Source organism: Watersipora subatra, chromosome 4 (assembly GCF_963576615.1).
Source record: "Watersipora subatra chromosome 4, tzWatSuba1.1, whole genome shotgun sequence".
Taxonomy (NCBI): Eukaryota; Metazoa; Bryozoa; class Gymnolaemata; order Cheilostomatida; family Watersiporidae; genus Watersipora; species Watersipora subatra.
In genome coordinates this window covers 48,754,083-48,781,955 of record NC_088711.1, presented here as the reverse complement: position 1 = coordinate 48,781,955, position 27,873 = coordinate 48,754,083, and the positions used below count along the sequence as shown (strand labels likewise).

At 36.9% G+C, this 27,873-nt stretch overlaps 1 protein-coding gene across 2 annotated transcripts; it reads right to left on the bottom strand.

Annotated features, from left to right (window-relative positions):
• Window positions 1-2,866: 2,866 nt before the first annotated feature.
• Window positions 2,867-22,788, bottom strand: LOC137394949 (gelsolin-like protein 1). 2 transcript variants are annotated; one of them, XM_068081724.1, is made up of 13 exons: window positions 22,668-22,788; window positions 22,187-22,267; window positions 21,921-21,994; window positions 21,746-21,820; window positions 21,276-21,350; window positions 16,605-16,732; window positions 12,155-12,359; window positions 9,609-9,707; window positions 7,111-7,202; window positions 4,634-4,712; window positions 4,392-4,487; window positions 3,931-4,044; window positions 2,867-3,236 (listed from the first exon to the last, which is right to left on the bottom strand). In XM_068081724.1, the coding sequence occupies exons 1-12, from the start codon at window positions 22,672-22,674 to the stop codon at window positions 3,949-3,951; spliced, it is 1,107 nt and encodes a 368-aa protein (XP_067937825.1). In that variant the 5' UTR covers window positions 22,675-22,788; the 3' UTR covers window positions 2,867-3,236; window positions 3,931-3,948. The 2 variants fall into 2 exon arrangements, with proteins under 2 accessions (XP_067937825.1, XP_067937826.1); XM_068081725.1 differs by lacking the exon at window positions 3,931-4,044.
• Window positions 22,789-27,873: the final 5,085 nt, after the last annotated feature.

The following is a 27,873-nucleotide window of genomic DNA, read 5'->3' as shown; positions in this document are numbered from 1 at the left end:
ATATCTCAAAACCTACCATGAAAATTTGTTTAATTTTTTAACTTTAGCTCAAAGGAGTACATATCACTGTCTGATAAACATGACGAGCCTGTTGGTCACCCGTGATAATAGAAAAATGCTGCAGAAATTATTCGCACTGTTTAGCAGGAAGTATGGGTCAGATGATCAGATTACGACGAGACAATTAGACCAAGCTGAAACAAAACTGTAAAGTAGCTAGCATCTATATTTGATACGGGCTCTTCGGTAAAACCCAAAGTGTTTGTCATAAACTAGTGCTACGAAAAATTTTATATTGACCTTTTATTGGCCTTTCAATTTACGTGAGAAGATCACGTGACAAAACAATAACCAAATGTGATGAGTACGTCAGAAAAATAAATTGATTCCGATCTATGGCGGTTTCGTGATGGCTGCGATCAACTGTTCGTTTTTGAGCTTGTAATCACATTTTCACATATTTTGCACCCACAACACAGCAGAGTAAGACATGGTGAATCTTTTGATACCATATACATGTGTAACTGTAATGTGAATTTTGTTGCAAGTCAACCTTTAAACAAGATGTAACAATGAAGTTGTCACAGACTGGTTCAATTTGGCCTTTTGCACAAGTATAATGTGTATGAACAATTAAACAGACAAATAATGGCTATTTGAATGAATAGTTTACCTTTCACTTTGAGCTTGTACTGTAACTACCTTGATATAAGGTTCAAGGTCATAAAACTGTCACAAATGTAAACGACAGTCACATTTTGATCAGGTGACAGTAGATTTTTAGGAGTGTTCACTGTTAACTTCTACCAAACTTTGCAAAGTCATACATGAATATGTTATGAGGTAGTTGTGTGAAAAATGTGATGGGCTGCTGAACCCCTATAGTATGCTTTGAACTGATAATACTATATTGCTATGAATGTGTCAATCAGTTTTTCAGAAATATCTGAACTGATTACCGACATTTGCCTTAAATTAGACAATAAATTTACTGTAGCCTTATATTTATTTAGGCACATTCTAATTTTAAAAAATTTACATAATCTATTTAAATTTTATTAGTGGTTTGAGCTAACACTGGGTTACATTCACATTTTATGTTGCCACTTGAACTTGGTATTTAATGTAAACCTCTATCATTTTTATTATATTACTATTATTATTTTTGAAGATGAAAAAGAAGTTCACTGCTCTGTTTATATAATTGAATAGTTTCAAACTTACAAGGAAAAGGTGTTTGAGAATTTAAACATTTTTTGATTTTGTCGATTATTATTTTGATGAACGGCATACATGGGTGCAGTAAAAATTAACAAATGGGATCTAATTTGGTCTAACATTTAATCGAAGTCAACGTTAAACTAAATTAATATAGTAGGAAGCATATCTTCATGCCCAGGTCTACAGCAATCATTTGATGCCTGTGATAGATTGGATTGCACACGACACCGGTGCTTCAATAAAGGTTGGCTTAATGTGGTAATTTGATAAATAGAATTCCTGAGCATAATTTTATCCTCAACTTATTCCACCAGAGTCAACTCCGCGCTTTTTAATACCTCTATTAACTGACTTGTGATCACTCCCCAGTTCCCACTATTCAACTCTTGCTGCCGGATTGGCTTCTTTAGCGTCTATGTTCATCCCACTAGCCTTCTCTTTATTTCACAAATAAAACTAATTACCTCATAAACATTACATAAACATTCGGTTTATGTAATTTTTTTATAATACATTTCGTACCGTAATACTGTTTGTCATTCTGTGTCATTCATCTAATGGTACTCTGATAAGTAGCGCTTTTTTATATTGTTGTTTTTCTTTTGATATACTCGTATGACATTTTAAATAATTTGTTGGCTTGCTAATTTCTAAGAACATCTTGTGATTTCAGTATCGGATTTTGGCAGATATTCCATGTTTTGGTTGAATATTATTGGATGAACTTTGTTAATAGATCTTCCCCATCTCACAAAACCTGCTCATTGAAACCTTCCTTCCACACTTACATTAAAATTTGTTATGGTCTGGTAAATCGACTTTGGTTTATCCTTGAACCTTGCTTAATTACTTGTTGAAGTTTAAACAAAATTTCACACTCTATTAACAGACCTAACTGGCTGAGGGTCCTCTGTCTAGAATCATGGTTGAAAATACTCATAGACTCGAAGTTGAAAACAATCAGATATTTGCTATGGCTACAGTTGCAATATCCTAGATGCTGTTATGGTGTCCTCAACACGCAAACCAATCATACAACTAACTTTAATGCTGATTGAACTTTTCCTCATACCACAAGGACTGCACTTATTCAGCTCATAAACTGTCTATTAATGCATATACCATCCAAGATTTCACTGGTGGATCTGTCTCAGAACCTCATACCCATTAGCTGTAGATCTATTCTATATAGTTCCTATCTCAGGTAGACTTGGTTTACTGTGAATTTTGTAGGCTGTGGCTTCACCGCTGTTGCTCTAACATATGGACTCTATCAGATGAAAACGGGCAACGCTCGAATGTCACAAAGAATGATGCGAATGCGTATTCTAGCCCAAGGTTTTACAGTTGCAGCCTGCCTAGCTGGTGTATTTTATACAGCTAAATCACAACGTAAACCATCTACCAAGTAGTATGCTTTCATGTGATTTCTCTACATGTTCCACTTTTTCTGTGGACTAGAAAGTTGGTGCCAAAATAGTCTGCCCCACTATTAAATCACTGATAATTTTTGTTTGTCTGTGTACTTTGGATAATCATTGATTCAATTAATTAAATTGCACTTTTATGTGTTTGGTTGGTTTGGTGGTTGATGTTTGGTATGTTGCTCTCGCATTGGCATACACAGAAGAGTTGGAAAGACTAATTCTTCTCTAGGATTTTTATTAGTGTGAGAAATGAGACATAAGTAAGCATTCTGACTGAACTCCTGGCTTGATGAGAAAATATATTAGTTGGTTATTCTCGTTATAACTTCCACAGGAACTTATAAGTTGTTCACTAGCGAATCAGCCACAGACAAATAGAGGCAAGAAATAAAATATGTTGCAATAAAAACAATGATATAATAAGACCTGTTGAGAAATGCTCTAAACAAATTGGGGAAAGGAATAAAGAACAAGAGCCGACAACACCGGTCTTTAACCTGCAAATGCCTCCTCTAGAGCTGAAGAAGCCTGACTCTCTGTCAGGACTGTCAAGGAGGCAAGTGGATTCGTGCTCTGGGTGCAGTACATCTACAATAATTGTGTGCAAAAATTAAAGAAAGTTGAAGCTTGCTTATGAATGCCACAATTGATGTGTAAACATTCGTATGACATTTGATTTCATAGACACCATTTACAGTATAGACAAATGAAAATCGGACGCCTACCCAAATGTGAGCGAATGACACACACGCTTAAAATGATTTGTAATTTAAATTTTTATTTTATATTAAAATTTAAATTAAGTAATTTTTAATAAACCTTACTGTATAAGTGAAAAAACTGTCAGTCAACATCTTGACAATTTAGTTGTAAACCAGACTACAACCCATCTTGTTTAAGGCATGTGGACCAACCTTAACAACTTGATAAACAAAACATTGAAATATTACTTTAGCTAAGCTTGACAAATGACCCCCAACAAGCAATAAGAAAATACTTGAAGATATCAGGAAACTTCAAACGCATGTGAAAAAAGGATAAACAAATGAGGAGCCAGCGTGGTTGATACATTCTTATTTTATAAAAAATACCTGCTCTATTAATTGCCAAAATATCACCTACCTTATAAAAGAAGTCAACTATACAAATGCCAGATTTTCAGGTAACAAAATGCTGGAAATTTCTATTAAAACTTGCAGCAGCAAAGATGGTAAAGCATAAGTGAAACAAACTAAAAGCAGTTTGCGATAGACAGACAGCAGCAAGACATTGATGCACATACAGATGGATAGTGGTGACTCTATGCAAGTGCCTTTTCCAAGACTTTGCAACGCTGACCCTCCTTGACGACGCAGATTGGATCGAGAGCTCGGTTTGCAGCAGTCAACAGGAAGTTCTGTCGAAGTAAAGAGCTACGTGCGAACGAGGGGGAAGCGTGAATAGTTGCGAGTAAATGTAATACAATCGATGCATGCCAGACCTCACTCTGCACACAAACACTTTTCTATGCTTGTTACAGTTATCACTGAAACAAGCATCACATGTCCAAGCAGTGATTATGAAGTGAAAAAGCCATCACTTTTAAAAATTTACTTATTTAGCATTGAGCACTATATTATGGAATGGATAGAACAGAAACTGTCTACGAAGCAAACTGAGTTATCTTCTACCGGAATTGCAAAGGGAACAAAACTCCGAATAGAACCAAATCTACAAGCTCGTCAGTAAAGTGCAGCTACATACGTGGGCATACTGGAGGCCGGACTTCTTCTCAGCACCAGAGGCATTTCCACCAACCCAGACTATGACATCACGTCCTGTGTCCACGATGAACGCATCCTGTTGTGTAAACATGGTAAGGTAACAATGCGCAAGCCAGAATGAATACAATACAACTACGAATGAACATAAAAATGAATCAGACTGCGGTAAAACGAGTTTGGCTCTGAATCGCTGCCAGTGACACGCTGACGTACTGAACTCACATTAGTGTCAAGCATATCTTTTGAGATTTCACCCTCAGCAACCAGTTCAAAGTTTAGATTGCCCGAGGCATCTGAAAGCCTACAACAGATGTTGGTGTAGATAATTTATGAAGCCAACTTTTATATGACACTTTACCAAAAGAATGAAAAGGGTAAAACTTATTGAGTAAAAACAACAAATGATGGAGATGCATGAAACGAAGAACTATGCAAAACTCATAAAACCAAATAGAATTACAGCTTTCCCAACATAGCATTATTGGAGAGGTTCCATTGCCCAGCTCCAGCAGTACATGAGTGTACCATAAACACCGGTTAACATTAATACATATATTTAGCAAGCAGCAAGGCACACATTTTTCAGAGAAAATAAAGCAAAGAGTCTCCAACCTTAAACCATAACTGTCACGAACAACTTTTATTGTATTTACTAAGTAAATCAGACACGCTGATTCCGATTTTGTACTCAAAATAAAGATTAGTCCACTAACCTTCAAAGTCATTTAGGCTTTTTTAAAGGGTTTCAATATCCGTTTCGAAACACAATCGGCATTACAAGCTCCGCCCATAAATATGTGATGAAACCTAGCTTTTTCAGAAACGGAAGTTTGGAATGTTTAGTCCGATTTAGAATAATAGAGATGGGTGTCTTAAAACCCATTATTAAATAACCCACTATAAAAACCCACTATAAAAAATCTTTCATTACTCTGAAAGTTAGTGGCCTAATCTTTATTTTGATTACAAAATCGGAATCAGCGTGTCTGATTTACCTAGTAAGTACGATAAAAGTTGTTCGTGGCAGTTATGGTTTAATAGCTGGTACTTGCAGACATATGAGAGGTCTCTCACAACCGAGTAAAGATTACTGGGGGTCCTCCCATGTTTTGTGACGATTCTGACGACCCGACGACAGGGATATTTAAAAAGTGACAGACGAGACGACCATTTACCAATGTAGGTGACGAGGATTGCGTAAATAGGATTACTAAAGGTACGGCTGCACGTAACGAATTTTTCGTTGGTTCGGAGTTCTGGCCGAAATCACGAAAAACGCAGAATTAATCGGTCAAAATTCACAGAATTATTTGAGCTGTGCATGCCCACCGAGTTCGTCGACGAAACGCTTTTAACAGATTAAACAAATTATTAGCGAGCACGATTCTAGCAGCTTTAGCAATTAGTATAGTCCAAGACATGTACCGTGACACACAATAAAAATACGGAAGCATTTCAACATAGAACACACGATGTAACTGTCTAAGTCGCGCTATTATTAGTTAGCAAACACGACTTTAGCAAATTTTAAGATATACGTAGTCCGAAAACATAATGCGACACACAAGAAAATTATTACAGAAAGTTATCATAGTAAATACGATGCAACTGACTTGTTTGCGCTAGAGATGTCGACATTCTCTACCACAAAACTTTTGCTGCTAAAAAGAAAATATAATTAAAAAATAAACAAATTGTAGCTATAGCGTCCAAACAATAAATACATTCAATAACGCAATTTAAGCAATTGCATCGTGTGTACTATGTTGATTTGCACTTATACTTTTACTATTGTGTGTAATTATACGTCTCTTTGACTATACTAATTGCAACAGCTGCTGAGATCGTGCTCGTTGGCACGATTCTAGCAGCGCAGAATAATTCTGTGTGTTTCAATCATTTCGTGATTTTGGTTAGAACCAACGGAAATTTTGTTACGTGTTGCCGTACCGTTACTAACTTATTATTTGTTCATAAATCACCACGGTCAACCGAAACTTCACTAGTTTTGGTTTGAAGCATCTGGCCCAGCATTTATAGACTGCCAAATAATTAAAGCAATGAAATGCCACGACATTGATAGCAAATCCGTTTCCAAGTCTGTGACTGACAGTGATTATTAAAGGCAATCTCGGTCTATTTTCCGTACAAGAAATATAGCTCTAAAAACCTAAGACGGCTGTCACTCTTCGCGGAGTAATCAGCAACGCTCCCAAACATCACTAATATGTTTGTGAAGGTCGCTGGTTGAGCCATGCTTTTGGTTAGCAGAAGTTCAAACCTAGCGAGTTTCAGATTTTTAACGCAGCCCAGTGCCACCAGTATAGATATTTGTATTAAAATAACGAATGTGAAGAAAGAGGTTGTTTTGGTTACCAATTTGAAAAAGGTGACAGTGATTTTAAAAGTGACGACAGTGATTTTAAAAGTGACGACAGTGATTTTAAAAGTGACTATTCTGACGACAGCTTTATGTGGTAGGACCCCCATTACTTGCTGGTAGTCGCAGCGCTAATATGCCGTGGCACATCCTCAATATGTTTTTAGCATGAAACTTGGTTACCAATTGTTTCTATGGGTTTCATGAAGTATCTTATGTGTTTAACGAGGTGAAATCAGGTTCTAGAAGGTTCTGTTTGCACACGGACATACTTTAGTTGCTCTCTGCCCTTGCGTTGAATCAATCAAGATACACTTACTTGAAAATTTTCTTGACGTTTCCTTGGGAGTCTGTCACATCCTCCTCTTCGACATCACACTCTTCTATGATAAGTTTTTCATAGAACTCGTGCTATAACAATGAACTCGTGCTATAACAATGAACTCGTGCTATAACAATGAACTCGTGCTATAACAATGAACTCGTGCTATAACAATGAACTCGTGCTATAACAATGAACTCGTGCTATAACAATGAACTCGTGCTATAACAATGAACTCGTGCTATAACAATGAACTCGTGCTATAACAATGAACTCGTGCTATAACAATGAACTCGTGCTATAACAAAGAGATTTGCTTACTCCATTCTTAGGAGACTTCAAATATTCAAAATGTCTCTAGACAGCTTAAGTCAATTCCTAGGAAATTAGCTGCACAGCCAATCAGCTACAGTTTTAACGCTGCTCCAAGAAAAAAAGCGTGAGATGAGGATAAATTAGGTGTGGCATAGGAGTAGATATTTTGCTTCACATTGGTAATGCAAGTGAGTGAGAGAAGGAGAGTGAGAGAAGGGAAAAAGTGGAGTGAAGGAGGAAATAAATAAGAGGGAGAGAAACAGGGGGAAAAGGAGTGCGACAGGAAGAGAGAGGTGAAAAGAGAGGTCAGAAAACCCCTTGTTTAAGGCAGCATAGAAGTGGAAAAAGAGAGAGAAGTGGAAGAGAGAGAAGTTGAAAGAGTGAGAGAAGTGGAACGAGAGAGAAGTTGAAAGAGTGAGAGAAGTGGAACGAGAGAGAAGTTGAAAGAGTGAGAGAAGTGGAACGAGAGAGAGAGAAGTGGAACGAGAGAGAGAGAAGTGGAAAGAGAGGGAGAAGTGGAAAGAGAGAGGGACAAATATATTGACAAAAGATAAAATATTGGAATAAAGAATCCGGACTGTAGAAGAATTGATCTTGGACCCTACCGTTCACCAGTCCGACCCTGTACCCATTAGGCAACAGATATTGAGTTGTTTGCTGCCGATATAAGTCGCTATATGAGAGCAAATACCCACCGGCTTTACATACTAAGCATTGTGATTGAATGAGTAAGCGATTGTCATTAGTTGGCTTACTAAAATTCTCCATTGACAATCTGCCAGGCTAATAGTAGGTGGCAGGCAACTTTCATTGTTTATAAGCTGATTTTTAATACCCGGGCAACGCCGGGAAGCACAGCTAGAGAGTTACAATGGCAAATGTTGCTATGCTAAATACAAATCAATTTTCTGACCAAAGTCTTTTTTTAATACCCGGGCAACACCGGGTAGCACAGCTAGCTATGGATAAATGGACACCCAGTATACTTTGGCAAGCACCTAAAAGACACACAGCCAGATGTCATCAGCCTGTGTCAGGTTAATATAGCTACACGACTTCTTCATAAGCGATGATTTTACATGGTCCAAGCACGTTGGACCAGCAAGTTTTCATCAAACATGCTTCTTCTGAGGCCACGCAGATATTTCATTAACAGAAAGGCAGCGCTGTTGCTTTACATCCAACTTATGCATAATCAATTGTGTTATAGATCTCAACATTCTGCATAAATCATGCCGAGAATATTTGGATTTATCCTTCCCCACATTTGACAAACATTGTGTTCTATTCTGTGACACCAACATACTACACCCGCCATTGTACAGTATGTTTCAGTTTATGAACTTTTTGTTACTACAATCTACATTTAACTATATTCACTACAATTCACTATCCCGAATCCTCCACAATGCTACTAGATTATCAACTTTTAAAATTTCAACTTCTGTTCAACCCACACAATACTTTCTCAACTCTTTTTTTCTATTTTATTTTTTGGCCTGCAAAGAAAAACATGATTGTTTTGATGATCCCTAATGCCAATAGGAAGTTGTACACAAAATTATATTAATGTAACTGCGAGTTTTGCTTCAGAAGGACTTCCAGAGAAGATAATTAAAGCAAGCAAACAGGTTTTGGATATTTGCTTGTTTTGATCATGTTTGGTCACTCCTTGGAGATTTATCGTACATCCCTCCATAATGCACACAAAGTAACCAATAGGCTGGGTACCTTAAACAAGACTTCAGCAATGAGACACGGCTAGGGTGCGTCTAAAACAACTCCATGCTAGTTTCAGTCTATGTATATAAATCTCAGCGTTTGTCTGCCATTCGTGTGTCCAGTAATAGCGATAAATGTTTAGGAATGAGAAGTCCACGTTACACTGGATTCCAGGTCTACAGAACGGCGAGCTAACCAAATAAACTGTTTTTGCCATACTATAGAATAATAGTGCACATACTTATGCATCATTGATGAAAATGCTAACATGTTTTACGCTCATGGTTATGTCACAGATAGTTGTAACGATGAAAGACAAGCCTTTTATTATAGTAAATCACTAGCTTTACTAGCTCAAGTTACTCAAATTCATCAGGTAATTATTTCATAACACGTACACTGCTGGTATTCACCTAGTATAAAACTAATTGAGAGTTTACTAGGTGACCATAACTTACTGTCTCTGGGCAAGAGTCCTCCTCAAGTACATCAGTCTTAGCTCTGCCTCTCTCACTCTCCAGCTGCTGACAGTATGCTGCCGCATTGTATTTCTCATCCTAGCAAACAGAGCGGACGTGAAGTAACTAATTATGCTAGGCTAGGAAAATTGAAACCTCTAGTAAAATTGAAATAACAAATCGACTCATCATTTCCTCTCTTGCTATGAATGTGTAGGTGGCGCCTTTGCTACTTATCCATCAGTATTTATAGACGGCAGCTTGACAGTGCACAGCTTTTGTCAAATTGAATTAGCGCTTCCGCCTACTTCAAAATCAAGTTATGTTGTTCTAGCATATTTATACGTCTCATAAAAATTTAATTTGGAATCACTAATATCCATGGGTATATCAACATACCAACAGTCAGATTGATAAATGTATTTGATGATCAAAAGAAAATTAGACAAACTTCACGTGAAAATAGCTTCCACTTTTAAAGCACACCCATCAAGTGTTCAAAATTTATTATACCTGTATGTATAATTTCAAAACAGTTTGACCATCACGACCGAGTTTGACCATCACGGCAGAGATTGATTAACCACTACGACTCTGTGTAATGTTCACAAAATCATCGCACCAGCACTCAAATGGCTTCTGGTAAAAGTTAATGTTCTTCAGAAACAATTACACTTACTACAAATTGAAAAAGAATGACCCGATAAAATTATCAGTCATTGATGCTCCTCATTGTTACACTATTCCAATGTTTGCTTGAATCTATAAAAAAACTTTTACCTGAAACCTACCAATAGACCTAGGAATCAAAGGTTCATTTGTCCTAAATATTATCGACTAGCAGAAAGATCATGTTATATACCAAGTCTCAAGGTAACTGGAAAAAGGAATCTGAAATTTAATGAAACGGGTCTGATTACATTCTCAGCTGAATAGAGAGAAATGCTCCATCTCAAACTTTAATGGTGACAGCACTTAGTGAACCTTTTATGAAAAATTACCGTTTGTTTCTAATGGGCTGAACACTGTTGCAATTTGTTTTAATGACTAAAATATGTCTTAATATGGAATTTAAGGGGCTTCTGAGGTGTATTACATGTTTATTACAAGCTCATAAAATGCTGTTATGATGATTGAAGCGGTAGAACGCTGAAAAAATGCTAGATTGGACTGATGACAGGGTAAGTAGGGAGTGAATTATAGAGTTGAGCAAACTTTGATTGCAATAACCATTTCCAAGCTGGCAATAGAGCCATTTATAGAATGCCTCCAGTATGTAACCTAACAAAGACCATGACTAATAGATCTGCCGGGCAGGAAATGACTCCTGCAAATACCCTGGTTCTAACCCCACCGTAAGGAGCGACGGCGATGCAACTGGCAGTTGCTGAAAACCAACCAGTTTGCTGGCGGTGGACCCCGGCAAAGCTCAGCGAGTTGAATTTTTTTACGATCCCCAGTGAATATTGCAGGATGGCACCAGTAGTGAGAACCCTGCACCGGTTACCCGCGCACCAAGAATGCATTGCGCATACAATTTCCACAAGAGTTTGGGCGCCAAGATTTATCAATACACCGACTACCACGCACCTTCACCACGCTGCTACAATGTACCTAATATTTTCTCTCCTATCACTGACAGTTATTATAGTATCCAGCAATGGTACAACAGAGCAACAAAGAGCTCATGGAAAACCTCAAGCTATATCCATGCATTCAAGATTAGAAGACTAACGATAACCGAAACAAGGGGATGAAAGAGAATGCGTGGAAGGAGATAGCAAGTCATCTGAAAGTAGAACTGGAACACTGCATTAAACACGAGGTACGAAACTGAGAACTAAATGAAGAACGCTTTCTGTTTCGCATGGGCATACCTCGCGTTTTCCTTTTCTCGGCGGTAAAGGAATTAAGAGGACCTTGACCAAAAAAAATAAGTTATATTTTAACTACATGCTGTATAGAGCGTACAGCTTCCGCGGGTACCCGACTGTGAAAGGAGAAATGTGAAAGGAGAAATGAGAACCGAGTTTTATTTAATGATGCACTCCCAATACTGCCATATTTTAGAGTATAATCACCGAATTATGCATAAAAAAGTCATTTAGCTTCCAGGGTATTTATATGAGTTTCTCTATGTTGAAAACAAAATATCATGACTCCTCATAGTGGTCTGACCTGACCTCTGAACAGCAGGTGGGAGTTTATTTCACAGAAAAGGCCACTGGCGCTAACAGGAATGATATCCAACTTTAAATTGCTCTCCATGACTTGGAATGTTTACAGTTGTCTCCTCGTTCCCTTTGCCATTGGGTTCAGACATGCCCATACAAGACCAAAAAGGCATTGTACAACCATGCTGTTAAAAGCACACATTGCCTCCGTTTGCAGTATGCGGACATCACACTCGATCCTCAAGGAATTGCTCACACATGAGTCTTTCTTCGAGCGACCATAATAAAACAATGAAATTTACTTGAAAGACTCTTTTATAGTCAATTGTTTTATTGCACTACCCATGTACGAGCACAAGTAAGACCAGCTACCTTGCTGCAGTTGGAGCCATTCCATTGGTAAATCTTCATACCGAGGTCCATGATGAAGACGTCACCAGAGTTGACAAGCTTTCTCCTCATCGGTATCTGCTTGATCTCAGTCCGCCGCCCAGTCTTCTTGACAATGAACAGCCTTGGCTCATACTTAGCTGGCTCAACGTGCCTGAATCCAGAAGCACAACCTCCCTCCATGTACCTAAAATAAATGCAATTCTTCCAAACCTTTTGGTATAAATTCAACCTTAACAAACTCCGTTTAGGTACTAGATTTTCATGGAGATACAAACTGCATTACCACAAACTGTTGTAACAGTATTGAGATAATGCCAACTTAAGGAAATGCAGGGTGCATACGAGTTTTTAAAAAACTAACATTTTTTTTGTAGATTTTATCAGAGGGTATTAGCATTTTGATATCATTTGCGATCGTTCTTGATGTTTGAGGTGATCTGGTGGCCAGGATGTTTTTAGATTAAAATCAATATAACTCGATCACAATTAAAACGCTTAGAAGAAAACTACATGCAAAACGACATCACAAGTTGAAATCGTTGCTATAGCTCATATCAGCTACTGAGTTCAAGATGGAGCGTTACATGTCTCTATTCTGTTGGTCTCTTTGCAACTATAGACATCATTGCACTTTCGATTAATCTGAGTGTTTTAATCGCGATCAAGCTTTAAAGATTTTAATCTTGAAACATCTTGACACATAGATTACCTCGAATGTTAAAAACCATCACAAATGATAAAAATACTGATACTTTCTGATAAAAACTACAAACGATTTGTCAGTTCAGCTTTAAGAGTATACATATAACCTACATATAACCTACATATAACTTACATATATGTATAACAATAACTATTCTTTTGATGATTTGAGCAAAAGAGATTTACAAGACATAGCTTGGTAAATTCCGAAACCTTGCTTTTAATTCATTATTTACTGTTACAAAACAGTCATGCCTTTACCAAAAATCCAATACATGATTCATATAAATTGGAACATGTGTCAAATTCTGAGTGTGGTTAAAAATGTTCACCGATGGGTATGAATCTTCAAAGGGCTAAACCGCTAAAGGATGATTCACACTATATCGTCACCATGCGATCCATATAACTGTAGACTGTCCCAAAAGCAATCATTTCACATAATTAATAAAAATTTAAGCACATTAAACATGATGAAGAGTAGGAGACTTGGTGATGAGTTTTCAGTGTTCGTGCCATGTGCTGTTGAGGGAATCAGTTTCTCATGCAAGGCATGCCAAAGAGTGACACAACCACAACAGCTTCCAAGCAACTGAGTGGGTGATGTGGAATGTTGTTGAATAATAGCGACAATGAAGCGAGCATCATAGCGAAACCATGACTATCATATTGACTCCCATGATGCAACAGTGGCATCTACCGCAGGAGCTCTGATGCGCTGTCACATGCTAATACTATTCAATGAGGGAAAGGTTATTAAAGCCTTAGAGAGTCAAACGCTTCAGCAGTAAATCCGCCACATAACCAGGTCAGCTGGAGCTAGCCTTGAGAACAGCGCTGTACAAATATTACACAAGTTTGCTATGATTACTTCCTCTAAGTGAATATTACTCCTTTATCAGTATTCTGATGATTATAAGCAGCATGGCTATATCAGATAACATAGCTATCATAGGCACAGTAGGTGCACACCCATAGCCTGTAGAAGGTGTATTCAACTTGGTCACGCTCTGAATATTCTACTGATTACGTGTGTTACTTCATCATGCGTGCCGGCTTTAATATGTGCTTGTCTGACATTATAGTAAATGATGACAGTAAGAGAGTGGGTCATTACAGACAGCGAGAAGCGACAGACAGCCCACATTAATCCCCAATCACTGTATGTGTGTCAAAACAGACAGCGGGATAGTGTGTCAAGAGAGAGTGGGTCATAGCAGACACTGAGTGGATCATGACAGACAAAGAGAAAGCATGTCACGCTGCCGCTATGAACACTGGCAGGTCTCCAGGTCCCATAATCTGAAAACTGCAGATAAGTATTATCCACAGAAAAGTAGTTTTGGCTTTGATTGGTAGCAAAACTTAAGGGCCGACTTCCTTCGATAAGAAATACTTTCTCAACAGCATCAATCTTCCAAATTGTATCAATCTAATTTTCGGTGATCTTTGCTGGCCATCACACCCATCATAGACAATGACCAAACTTGTTTGCAACAATTACAATATAGTGTTTTATAAATTTGCTGGCCATTAACCAGCTATTAGGACAATAGTTTTTAAGATGAGCAAAACTTGAAGATCTGAGCATTAATTACATTTACCATGTAACATCCTGCTCGACATATGGCCATGAGTAAAATTGATAACAGGCACAAGTGCATCAGACATCGGTATACATGCTCGTCCCATGTATACCAATGATTGCTTTCTAATGAATGTGGGTTATCCACTATATTGGGGGTCCTCCCATGTTTTGTAACGATTCTGACGACGCGACGACAGGGATATTTAAAAAGTGACAGACGAGACGACCATTTACCAATGCAGGTGACGAGGATTGCGTAAATAAGATTACTAAAGGTACGGCTGCACGTAACGAATTTTTCGTTGGTTCGGAGTTCTGGCCGAAATCACGAAAAACGCAGAATTAATCGGTCGAAATTCACAGAATTATTTGAGCTGTGCATGCCCACCGAGTTTGTCGACGAACGCTTTTAACAGATTAAAGAAATTATTAGCGAGCACGATTCCAGCAGCTTTAGCAATTAGTATAGTCCAAGACATGTACCGTGACACACAATAAAAATACGAAAGCATTTCAACATAGAACACACGATGTAACTGTCTAAGTCGCGCTATTATTAGTTGGCGAACACGACTTTAGCAAATTTTAAGATATATGTAGTCCGAAAACATAATGCGACACACAAGAAAATTATTACAGAAAGTTATCATAGTAAATACGATGCAACTGACTTGTTTGCGCTAGAGATGTCGACATTCTCTACCACAAATCTTTTGCTGCTAAAAAGGAAATATAATTAAAAAATAAACAAATTGTAGCTATAGCGTCCAAACAATAAATACATTCAATAACGAAATCTAAGCAGTTGAATCGTGTGTACTATGTTGATTTGCAATTATACTTTTACTATTGTGTGTCATTATACGTCTCTTGGACTATACTAATTGCAAAAGCTGCTGAGATCGTGCTCGCTAGCACGATTCTAGCAGCGCAGAATAATTCTGTGTGTTTCAATCATTTCGTGATTTTGGTTAGAACCAACGGAAATTTTGTTACGTGTTGCCGTACCGTTACTAACTTATTATTTGTTCATAAATCACCACGGTCAACCGAAACTTCACTAGTTTTGGTTTGAAGCATCTGGCCCAGCATTTATAGACTGCCAAATAATTAAAGCAATGAAATGCCACGACATTGACTGCAAATCCGTTTCCAAGTCTGTGACTGACAGTGATTATTAAAGGCAATCTCGGTCTATTTTCAGTACAAGAAATATAGCTCTAAAAACCTAAGACGGCTGTCACTCTTCGCGGAGTAATCAGCAACGCTCCCAAACATCACTAATATGTTTGTGAAGGTCGCTGGTTGAGCCATGCTTTTGGTTAGCAGAAGTTCAAACCTAGCGAGTTTCAGATTTTTAACGCAACCCAGTGCCACCAGTATAGATATTTGTATTAAAATAACGAATGTGAAGAAAGAGGTTGTTTTGGTTACCAATTTGAAAAAGGTGACAGTGATTTTAAAAGTGACGACAGTGATTTTAAAAGTGACGACAGTGATTTTAATAGTGACTATTCTGACGACAGCTTTGTGTGGTAGGACCCCCTATATTGCTGGCTCACACTACATCGCTTAATCATACAATACTTCGGTGATCGGTGATCGTCTGCCATAACAATGGTCACACTATCGCAAACCCATCCGCGTTTACATCAGCTACTAGTTCACAGCATAGCATTCTCATTACACAATGCGATACAATGATATACTAGCCCCGCTGCAACTGCCATGAGAGAAAACATACATCGAGCAATCCGCAACGACCAATCGTTATTGCGGTATGCATTGCGCAGCTGTCCCAGATGGTCGGTGAACTGTTGGGGAAGTTTAACAGCTGCAATCTTTCCTGACGTATCTAAATAGCCTCAAGGACGCCATCAGTTTACGGTCTACGTAGTCGACGAATGATTGCCGAGAAAATAAGTCAGACATACAAGGATATAGTGTGAACAAGCTTTTAAGAAAATGGCCACCTAAGATAATGTTAAAGAGTGATATGTCTTCAATACTGATTACCTGAAGCGATAACTAAAGTGAAGCTCCCTAATCTAAGTAAGATATAGCAAACTGTGCTATCAAAAGTGGTAATGAAGAAATGGTAGATAACAAACCACTAAATTGGCTAGATCTCATACTTACACCATCTTATCAAAGTAGGACTTGAAAAGTGATGACTCATGACCTTGCACCTCTCGATGCTGTACTGGTCCATCGTTGTGGAATGTGTCCAATTCAACTGTCTTGTAGGCAGCAGTTCCGTATTCATCCTGCAGTATACAAGGACTTGCGGATATTTTTATACTAAATTATTAATTATATTATAAATTATAATATATTTATATATAATATTTTATATATGATTATATTCTAGATCATATATTATTAAACTATATTAAACTATTTTATTATAACACAGCAGTTTTAACGATCTTTATTACATCTGTATATCGATCTAGTCACTAACAGCGGGAGTGCTGCCAGCTTTTTACCATCAAAGAATGACTGATTATTACATGCTTCTTAAGCTATAAAAATCTTTTCTCCAAAATTAGGAGAGTATATAATATACACTGGAGTGACCCCATCACTTATCATGCTTAATGGAGACCAGGATTACACACAACAAGTCAAAGCCCTAAAGCAGTGTCACCCCCTATTCCAAATGTATTACAGCGGTCATAGTTTGCAGGTTCTGGACAATTAAGTAAAAGTACATAGTCTATAACTAAAATGTTTCGTTCAGTGTTGCTTTCATTAAAAAACTGACCTGCTTGTTTTATTTTCAAATTAAAAGATAATGCTAGGACAAGATCATGCAGCCGAAACAATGCATATGAACGACCTTGACCCATAGAGCCTTTGAGAAAGTAACTACCCAGACAAGTTTAGTTGCTTAATCTGGTTTGTAATCTCAAAGGCTCCTAGCTAGGCTAATATCTCGGTCTGTCAAGTTTATGTTGGCACGACCTTCACCACCTCCACCACATGCGCCAAGCATCATAGGAATGCGGCTATTGGAAAGGAAATATGTAATGAGGCGAAGGAACAATACGAAGGAACAATACGCATAGCATAATATTCACGCATAGCATAATATTCACGCATAGCATAATATTCACGCATAGCATAATATTCACGTTGCTAAAGTTGGTTCACAAAGACTAGATGCTTTCAGGCAAAGACCAAAATCCTCAAACTGTCATACCGATATTATTAGTAAACACATGAACAGGAAGCTAGCCTAATAAACAACATTGTGACATGCACAAACCTTAGTATTCACACATTTAACAAGGTTGTTTTATTTTTTAAACACTAAAAACCTGGGCTGAGAATGGCGGAATTTCATTATAAAAAACACCAATTTTTTGCATAATACATAATGATAGCTTACTAATTTTCATCGCTCAGATGAACTTCGCATGTTTCTGAATCATTTTGACTTCCTGTAGCCAGTATAAAAATAAAGTCAAACAGGCAATTAGCGCTCGACGTAACATCTCATCGGCCAACATCCCATAATTTACATTAGGTCAAATATTTGGGCCACCTCATTCCTAAAAGAAATCTAAGCTCTACTATAAAATGATAGCGGATTAATACACTCATAGGAATTCTGCAACCAAACAAAAAATCACTGCAGGCATTGACAAGCGCAACAACTACCAGAGTTGTGGTGATGCATCCGCTGTAATAATAAATATAACCTAGGTATTCGCTGTAATAACCAATATAGCCTAGGCAATCCTGTAATAACAAATATAACCTAGGTATCAGTTATAATAACAAATGTAGCCTAGGCATCAGCTGTAGTGACGACTATAACCTAAGTATCAACTGTAATGACAAATACAGATGAGTCACAACTTCAGGTAAATCCTTATATGGACATGTCATTTACACCCACCCATTCATCAAGATAATTGATAATGGAGATGCGACTAGCGGTGATAATAGAAGCCTGTATTTAGGAATGCAAAATATGAGCAGTAGGCTGTAAGTAGAGGCTGAAGAGGTCAGACTGGCATTTCAAATGCGCATGTTCCTCTCATAATACTTTCATTTTGTTCAAACCATCTACTTCTCATATATTTTTACATTTTACACTCATCATGCCGAGCTAAAGGACTTACAGTTGAAACTATATGAGCGAGAATTACAACTCTAAGTTTTAAATTACGTAGTAGTAGTAAGTCTTGTAGGCTGCAACTTGGTAGAAAACCGATGACAAAAGATACACAATGTACCCTGTTGTACAGTTTTTCGCCTTATGATGTGTAACACGATGCTTTTTCGTACCTGCCATACGAAAAATTTTTCCGCTTTACGATATCAACAAAATCCGTTTTGGAAATTAACATTTGGCAGGTGGTGTGCTAAATACGTCGAACTAACGAAGATGCTGATACGCTATTTGCCAAAATCCCTTTCACAACGCTTGAATGAGATATGGTGATCATGCTCTCTTTCAGTACAGCGTTATTTGTTATGGTGAAAACAACACCAGAAACAGATTCTAAGTGATAAAATTTTACACGTTGAAAAAGTTGAAGTTTAGTTTAGTAAAATATATGCTAAAACTTAGCTTCAAGTGTGTTTAATAAGCTAAATTCATTTAAGTTAGATTCAAAGTTTATGTTATACATCTGTCTCAAAGATAAGAATTCCCTACGGTACGTACTACGCGTAGTTCAGTGTAATGTTACATTTTATTGCAGATCATTACCGCTATATACACCGAAGTTACTGTAGGTAACTATAGTTACTAAGGTTAGCATACTACTGTTTTTAATATGTAAAACACATATACGTGTATAAAATTTTGGTGTTTTCTGTAGGGGGTGTTTGCATTCGATAATTACCAAGGGTTTCTATACCCCTCTATGCGACATTTTCGCCTACCGATGCCAAAATTGGAACGATTTAAAAACTGCACAGCGAGGGTTAATTGTACCTGTATGTATATGTATCTCTCACACTAAAGAGGTATTTGATGAAGCTTGCTAACCTCTTTTAGCCTTATGTTATACTTAAAACTTTGAAAATGACGCACAAATTATAGTGCCAAGTTCTTGTCTCACACTTTTTTTAAAATTCTGGTATTCTGTTGTTTCAAAAGCAGCTATAGTTGTTTAGTGGAAATAAACAGCACCGGTTGTATCTGTAATGGACGGTTGTATTTGTAATGGAAGGTTGTATCTGTAATGGAAGGTTGTATCTGTAATGAACGTCAACAACTTTTTATTACTGCCCACAATACTAATATGCTTAATCCATGATCGCAATAAAAAAAACCAAAGCAAAAATGAAGGCATCATCCAAGAGTTTAGTTTAGAAAGATATGAAACAAACAATAGCTCGTAACAAGAGTCAATCAGAAGGGTAGTTTTACAATAAGCTGCTTTTTCAGAACACGTCTTCGTGTTTACACCAAACGAATGAAATTGTATTGTGAACTTTACTTTATTTGATAAAAATCAGTTATTGCAAATTCATGAAATTCATGTAATATGATGTTGTACATGAAATATACAAAGGTTGCTGAGCTTCAGATATATTGCTACCTGGGCAAGCGGTCGGTCTTTCCGTACGTACATATACACATACACACACACATAGTACACATTTACATTGCCAGAGAAATGGCCTTGCGACAGTAGACTAAGTGCAAAGATAATGCAGGATTCGATCCTTGCAAGGCATTGTCAAATATAAACAAAGAGTTGAATGAAATGTCTTAACATGATCTTTGGTGAGCACAACTATCTCAGAGCAACCCTGCTAGCCCATTCAATTAGCTATAAACCTGCCCTACTCAACCTAAAGCTTCTCACAGTCGGTCACTAAATTTTCACAAGGATCACAATGTTAAAGATGAACTTGCGCTATTTTTTGTGGATTTTATAAAAAAGTATCGACATTTTTCTATCATTTGCAATCGTTTTTGATGTTAGAGGTGATCTGATTGCCTGATGTTTTAAGATTAAAACCCATAAAACCTGTAGAAGAAAAATATGTGCGACATGTTGTTATCATTGTGATAGTTGACATCAGCTGCGTTCAAGTTGAGCATTACACGTCTCTATTTCGTCGGTCTCTTTATCATTATAGACGCCATCATTGCACTTTCAACTAATCTGAGTGTTTTAATCCGCGATCAGGTTTTATCAATTTCAAACTTGAAACACTCTGGCAACCAAACCACCTCAAACATCAAAAACAACTAATAATAAAAAATAATAAATAATAATAAATCGCAAATGATAAAAACAATACCGATACATTCTGGTGAAATCTACAAAAATTCTGAATAAATTAATCTTTAACAGCTTTTAATGATTAGCTGTTAAATTCTTTAACAGTTAATAAATATTTTTAACCCCATACATAAATTAGCTACATAGCTACATAAATTATTTTTAACCCCATACAACTGCAGGCAATTTTGCTAAATCAAGCACCGCAAAGTACCCGTCTATGGTCACCCTCCTCTTCTACTGGTGGCCATAGACAGGTTACCTATGATGCGTCATCAGCATGGAATTCCTTGCCAATTCGGCTAAGGAACATTGATAGTCATGATGAATTTAGGGCTGCTTTGAAGCAGTACCTGCTGGACTCTCTGGAATAAATTTATTGATTTATTTTGCTTAGACAACTATGTTTTCTTCATTAACAATCTCATCTGTTAACTCGTGCTCTGAGTCTCGAATAGCCATACTACTGTGCATATGAACTCTCATTGCATGTTACTTTTCCTACCATCTTGTTATGTTATGATTAAATGTAAAAACAAACAAAGAACAATACCTGTGTGCTGTGCTTGCCAATCCAGAAATGCACATCCCAGGCCAAAGCAGGACTAGCGGGATCAGGCTGGTAGGTCTACAACACAAAACAACATTATCTAGGTCACACGATGAACAGTTCAGCCTTTTATTCAAATATTTCTCATTGGGTAGACTGCTGAAGCGGTGCTAATCTCTGGTAAAGCAATCAGACTTATTATCATACCTAGTGAAAAGCCATGATTGCTTTTGTATTGACCGGCTATTGAACTTCCAACACCCATTTCCAAGGAGCACAGTTGCTAAGCAATCACTTCCATGATAACTAATGGGGAACACTGAAGAATATTTACAACAGACCGCGTACAGTATCAGAATCCTTGACATCGATACTTTAGTTAATGTTATGATTGGTTGGTCAGAGACATGGGCAGAACTTTGAACATTCTTTAAAAGCGTTATTCAGCTACTAAAACAAATGATAATACTTACATGTAAAATAATATAAGAATCTCCGCTAAAAAAGTTGCCATATTCCTCCTTGGGCCAGTGCTTTACCTTGAATTTCTACAAGAACACAGATATTAGTTGAACATAGCCTTCAAGAAACTACTAATCGATATTTCAATCACGATTCAACAACCGACCTATCCAAAATATCACTTACTTCTATTCTCCACACTTCGGTTCCCACTTTTTCTCCTGAGCCATTCCATGCCTCTTCAGTCTCAGCAGAAGCCTCTAAAATTTACATAAAGCAGTGATAGTTGCGGAATCAAGAGTGACTTTCTAGTTGGTAGCCAAGACTGACTATGCAAGATTCAAAATCTTGTAGAGTTTATTAGTTTAGAAATTTGCTGGGTTGCTAATTCGCTGCATTGAAAGTAGTGTACAGAATATTATACTTCAAATGTGAAGTTAAGAAAAACTTACTTTTAATATTCTTTTCAACATCTGAACCAAATAAGGCCATGTTTGAATCCTTCCAGTCATATTCTTTTGCCTTGCGTAATCCTAGGAGAAAAAAAATCCGAGTAGTTCTCTACATAAAATATTTTACTAGTTATAACAAAATCCAACAACTTACTCCGAAACTCCGCCTAAAAATGACAGACATCATTCGTAAGTATTTAGAAAACATGATAGCAGTAATTTGATACGTTACACTACGCTACCGAACAGGACTGAATTATTAGGCAGAAACAGCTGCTGCACAACTTGAACCTTCTTGAAACTATTATCTAATTAAAACATTACTAGTTATAGCAAAATGGTAACGATCAAAAGCTAAAGTAGGTTACAAAACAGTACTTAAAACTGATATCAACGTAGCTTATAAATTCAGAGCTGTATTTTAGCTTTAAAGCCTGAAATTTTATTAGTATATTATTCACGTATAAATATTATAGGTTACCAGACATGGTGCACTGTAGAAAGCTGAAAGAAGCGAGGATAAAGGCTGTACAACCGGCGAGAGGTGTGGTCGCTGATCAATGTGCAAAAAATTCCCTGAACACCGATATCACGTGACAAACTCTTCCTGGGTGAAAAGCGCTGTTATTGGTTAATAAACAGAGTTCGCAACGCTGATTGTATAATGTAGACTGGGATAAACCTTGCGTAGGCGTATAGCCCACGCTTCGGACAATTTGCATGACTAATCTGTAGTTTTTAGCTAAGTAACATCTGTTCCACGATGCCGCAATATCATCTGCCATAACGCTGTATGCTTTATCAGTTTCGAAAGTCGTACGATAGCTTCCCAAGCATTTAGTCTTCTTATTTTGTACCTGATGCTTTCTTCCATGACTTTGCTAGTGATCAATTTGACCTGTTGCAAAGCTAACGAATTATAGTTCAAATATCTTCTAACGCTTGTTCGAGATTATAAAGATCGCAAGATATAGGAAAGGAAAATGCAAAAATCAAAGCGAAAATGCGTAAAAGTTTTAGCCGTGGTGAAGGTAAAATGACTCAGCTACACGCGACCGGCTAGTTGGCTCACTTGTTAGATTATGAAATTGTCACAAAATTGTGGCATGTAGCTTCCGAGCAAATCATTTGAAGAAAACAGCTAAACAACCCTTAATGAGAGGACTGTGTGATTGTTACGAATATATCCTGTTTGTCTTTCTAAGTACACAAAGCGCTTTACATTTGTAAATACACTCTAACAAAACACATTGCAATTTTTAAAAATGACTCGTGAGTCGTGACCAGGCCTGCTAACCATACCTGCCAACTATACCGCATTGGGCGTGAGACTCACGCAATTGCCCCATGCCTCACGCATCTCACGCCCGTGTCACGTAATTGCCCTTTTACCCAAGCAAACCTGCTTTTTTGCCCCAATATTCAAGTAGTAATCATATACTTACTACTAATAAACAACTATGTATAAACTTATTTGTGGCATTCTCACCTATCAATAACCTCCACGACATGTGGTTTGCATATGGGGTTATAGGTATTATCTTTTGCTGTGGTGTTTTTCTACGCTATGAAAATTTACCCCACATATCAAATCCTCGCGTTTTCATTGCCCCCAAAATAGACTCTCACTCCTTTCCCCACTCCAGGGTCTCACGCCCAATGCGTGAGAGTTGGCAGCAGACCTGCCAACTCTCATGCATTGGGCGTGACACACACGCAATCACACCAAAGAAAAATAAAAATGCGTAAGATTTTTGTCCCAATTTCCACAATTTTATATATACTATCATTGATACATTAATTGCCCCAAAACCAAATCTCAAGCATTGCCCCACTCTTGGGTTGGTAGGCCTGCTCATGACAGTAAGCAAGTATGATTAGTTTGATTATTCCAGGCAATATAAAATGTGTTATCAAAGTTTTTAAATGCAGTCACATATTTCAGAAGCAAAATAATCAGCACAACAAGTGATGAAGGCAAGTTAATCTGAATCCTTGATTCAATATGTATGCCTGATTACACAAAAAACCACATTAACTACAGGTATGACGTTTGAAAATGCAAAAATATGGACACTCAATTGGTAATTGCCGTTGCAATGCCGGGAAGAGGTCTGAACAAACGAAGTAGAATAGTGTTTATTTTTTTTGTATTTTTCTTCACTTCACACAATCTTCAATCTATCCACTCTTAAGAAGTGCCTGCTAATGGTTTAAACATCATTCACTCAAACAACTAGGCTAACATGTAGTCAGCCATTTTTTAATAGCATTATAGCTAGTTTTTTTATTAGAACTCATTATAATGGCATTAAACCACATAGCTCCATGTAAGCCCCTTTTTGAAATTTCAAGTCCACTCAATTGAAAGTGATTTGGTTAGCTTGCAACAAAATTCACATTACAGTTATTTGGTATGAAATGATTCACCATGTCTGGCTATGTCTTCATCTGCTGTGTTGTAGATGCAAAATATGTGGAAATGTGATTACAAGCTCTTAACAGCTCAAAAACGAACAGTGAATTGCAGCCATCACGAAAATGCCGTAGATTGGAATCCTTTTCCAAAATGGCTTAAATGGGACATACAGTGCACCCTCGAGATACGATTACCCTGATATACGATTTTTTCACCTTACGAAGTCAAACATTGGGATATCTTCACCTCGCTATACGAATTTTATTTCACTATACGATTTTGAGAAAAGTTTCGCCCGAGTTGAAATTTGGCTGTCGGTGTGCTCATAACGCACGTCGAAATAAAAAAGACACCAAAATATAGTTTGCCGAAAACATTTTCAGAACGTTTAGAAGAGACACGATGATCGACTTCTCTCATGTCAGCATTCCGAGTGGAAAATTTTGTGTAAAATACACAAGCGAGAGCAAATATTCATTTGTAGCGTTATTATATATTTTACTATAAACTTTTAGGTCAGCTTACGTATATAACTACAAGTATATACATTTAATTCGTTAGCTATGGAATCTGAGACCGATACAAACATTACAAAACGAAAGAAAAATGATTTCTATGTCAACAAAGTTGGATGTCGTAAATAAGAAGGCACCCGTATTGTTAACATTGTCAAGGAGTATGATCGCAACCAATCAGCGTTTGCAATTATTATTAAAACAAGAACTCCATTAAAGCAAGCACAAGAAAGAGCTTCCGATTGAAGATTTGAAGGAGCTAGGTCATGCACGCGATTAGCATTCAAAAGGAGCAACCATTTAGTAAAGGCGAGGAAATAGAAGATACAGAAAACCCCACGTTGGCAGAAATATTTCAAGTGTTTAATTTACTGATGTGGACTGGTACATTAAAACAATACATGTATAATATATATTATTTATCTCTTGTGTGGCATGTTTTTCATATTTTATTCATTTTATTTGTTTCCTTTTGATTTTGTGTTTTATTTTCTTGTTTAACCATGTCTTTGCAGGTGGGCTTGTTATCTCCTATGTGAATACAATTCATCGTATGTATGTAACTCATATAACTAGCTACTAAAGATAGTTGATGCATTTACATTACTTTCTGAAACTTGTTAAAGCCCTTTCCTTTAGGGTATAAATACGTACAAACTTTGTACGTATGGTTACATTGATTCTTGTGCACATTTCATACAAGAAAAACTACTGTAGCACCTTCTCTGGATCCTTCTACAAGCTTTAGCTAGCCAGCAGTTTTCTGCATTGCACCAGCATTTTTTTCTTTTAAACCAGAACAAAAATTGGACAGGACTAGACAGCCTTCTTTAGCCTGCTAAAAATTCCATTTTATTACGTATTAAATTAATCTTCAAGTGTACAGCGACATAATTAGCATTGATACGTTTTTTGCCTCTTCTCTGCTTTATTCGCTACAATATAGGTACCAGCTAAAGTCACGTTACTCCAAAGGTATGTACGTCCTGTATAGTAAATAAAATTTCATTTTTCTTTTTGGTAGCCATTAAATGGTCAGGTGTGTGAGAGGCCGCTTTCAATAACTGCATCGATCGGCCTTTCTTATTGAATTCTGGTTGAAAAAGGTTTCAACCAGACATGCTAAATTTTATAATGAAAGTGAAGACAGAAACTTATGAAGGATAAAATTTCGTGATAACAGTTGAAATTTATTAAGATAGTTCAAAATACATACAAAAACTTGGTTTTAAAGGTGAGTTTGGCAAGCTAAACTTATTTGAAGTGAATTTAACGTTTATGTTATGCGTACCTTTTGAAGGTAAGAACTTGCTACCGTACGATCTGCATTTGGTACACAGATTACAATTTTACAGTATTGCAGATTATAATCACTAGGTGCACTTAATACAATGTAGCTACTGTAGGTGACTATAGTTACTAAAGTTAACATACTATTTTGTAACTAATTTTCAATATGTACAGCATTTTTATAAAATTTTGGACGATTTTTACCTTTTTTTTCATTGTATAATTACAATGGTTTCTATACCCCGACATAGGATTTTTTTCGCCATGCGATGCCAGCTTTGGAACGGATTAACATTGTATCTCGAGGGTGCACTGTAGTTAAACACGATGGCTTCTGTTTACACTTTCATGCAACCTCAATCGTCGAAATATTTTCACAAATATACTTCACGCATTCAATAAAACCATGCCTATTGTCCTTACACATCCATTTCATCATAATGCTGTAACTTTGAGCACTGATATCTCAAAACCAACCGTAAAAATTCGTTTAATTTTTTTAACCTTAGCTCGAAGGAGGGCATATCATCCTCTGATAAGCACGGCGAGTCTGTTGGTCACCTGTCATAGTCGAAAAATGCTGCAGAAAATGTTTGCGCTGTTTGGCAGGAAGTATGGGTCACATGATCAGATTACGACTAGATGATTAGACCAAGCCGAAATAAAACTGTAAAGTAGCGAGCATCTATATTTGATACAGGCTTTCCGGTAAAACCCAAAGTGTTTGTCATAAACTAGTGCTACGAGAAGTTTTATATTGAGCCTTTTATTGGTCTTTTAATTCACACGATAACATCATGTGTCAAAACAATAGCCACAATGTTTGAGAATGTCATCGAAATAAAGAGATTACAAACTACAGCGTTTTTGTGATGGCTGCGATTAACTGTTCGTTTATCAGCTTTTAAGAGCTTGTAATCACATTTCCATATATTTTGTACCTACAACACAGCAGAATGAGACATGGTGAACCTTTTGAAACCAAATAACTGTAATGTGAATTTCGTTGTTAGTAAACCTTTAAATCAAATCACCTGAGGGCTCAAATAATATCTATCAAAATGAATCAAATCACCCACTTGATACTTTGAAGATAAATTGCTAAATTACGATTTGAAAATATTTGACTAATAATTGGGTGCAGAAACACCTTAGAAGCAAGACAGATGTCTAAGCTAGACCTTAACCTATCTCAAACATCCATATCTTAATCTACCTTAAGCTATCTTAAATATGCATCTTAAGCTCTTACATACTTCCTCTTTTTTCCCATTACTATTCTGAAGTGTGATGCTATCATAATTCGTTGGTCATTATTATATGGCGAGTGCATATATATTTAGAGACCAATGTTATATTTAAATTACGTAGTTTTAAATTAATGTTGACAATAAATTTTTATTGTTTAAAAAATAAGGATTTAAAAACTGGAAGATAATGACAGTAAAATGATTAAATTTACT

Excerpts from the sequence above, each read along its gene's own strand:
- LOC137394949 (XM_068081724.1), bottom strand. Across the intron at positions 16,733-21,275 it reads TTGGCAAGCACAGCACACAG|GATGAATACGGAACTGCTGC; the intron begins GTATTGTTCTTT and ends TGTATACTGCAG. Across the intron at positions 4,488-4,633 it reads AAGATATGCTTGACACTAAT|GATGCGTTCATCGTGGACAC; the intron begins GTGAGTTCAGTA and ends TTTACACAACAG.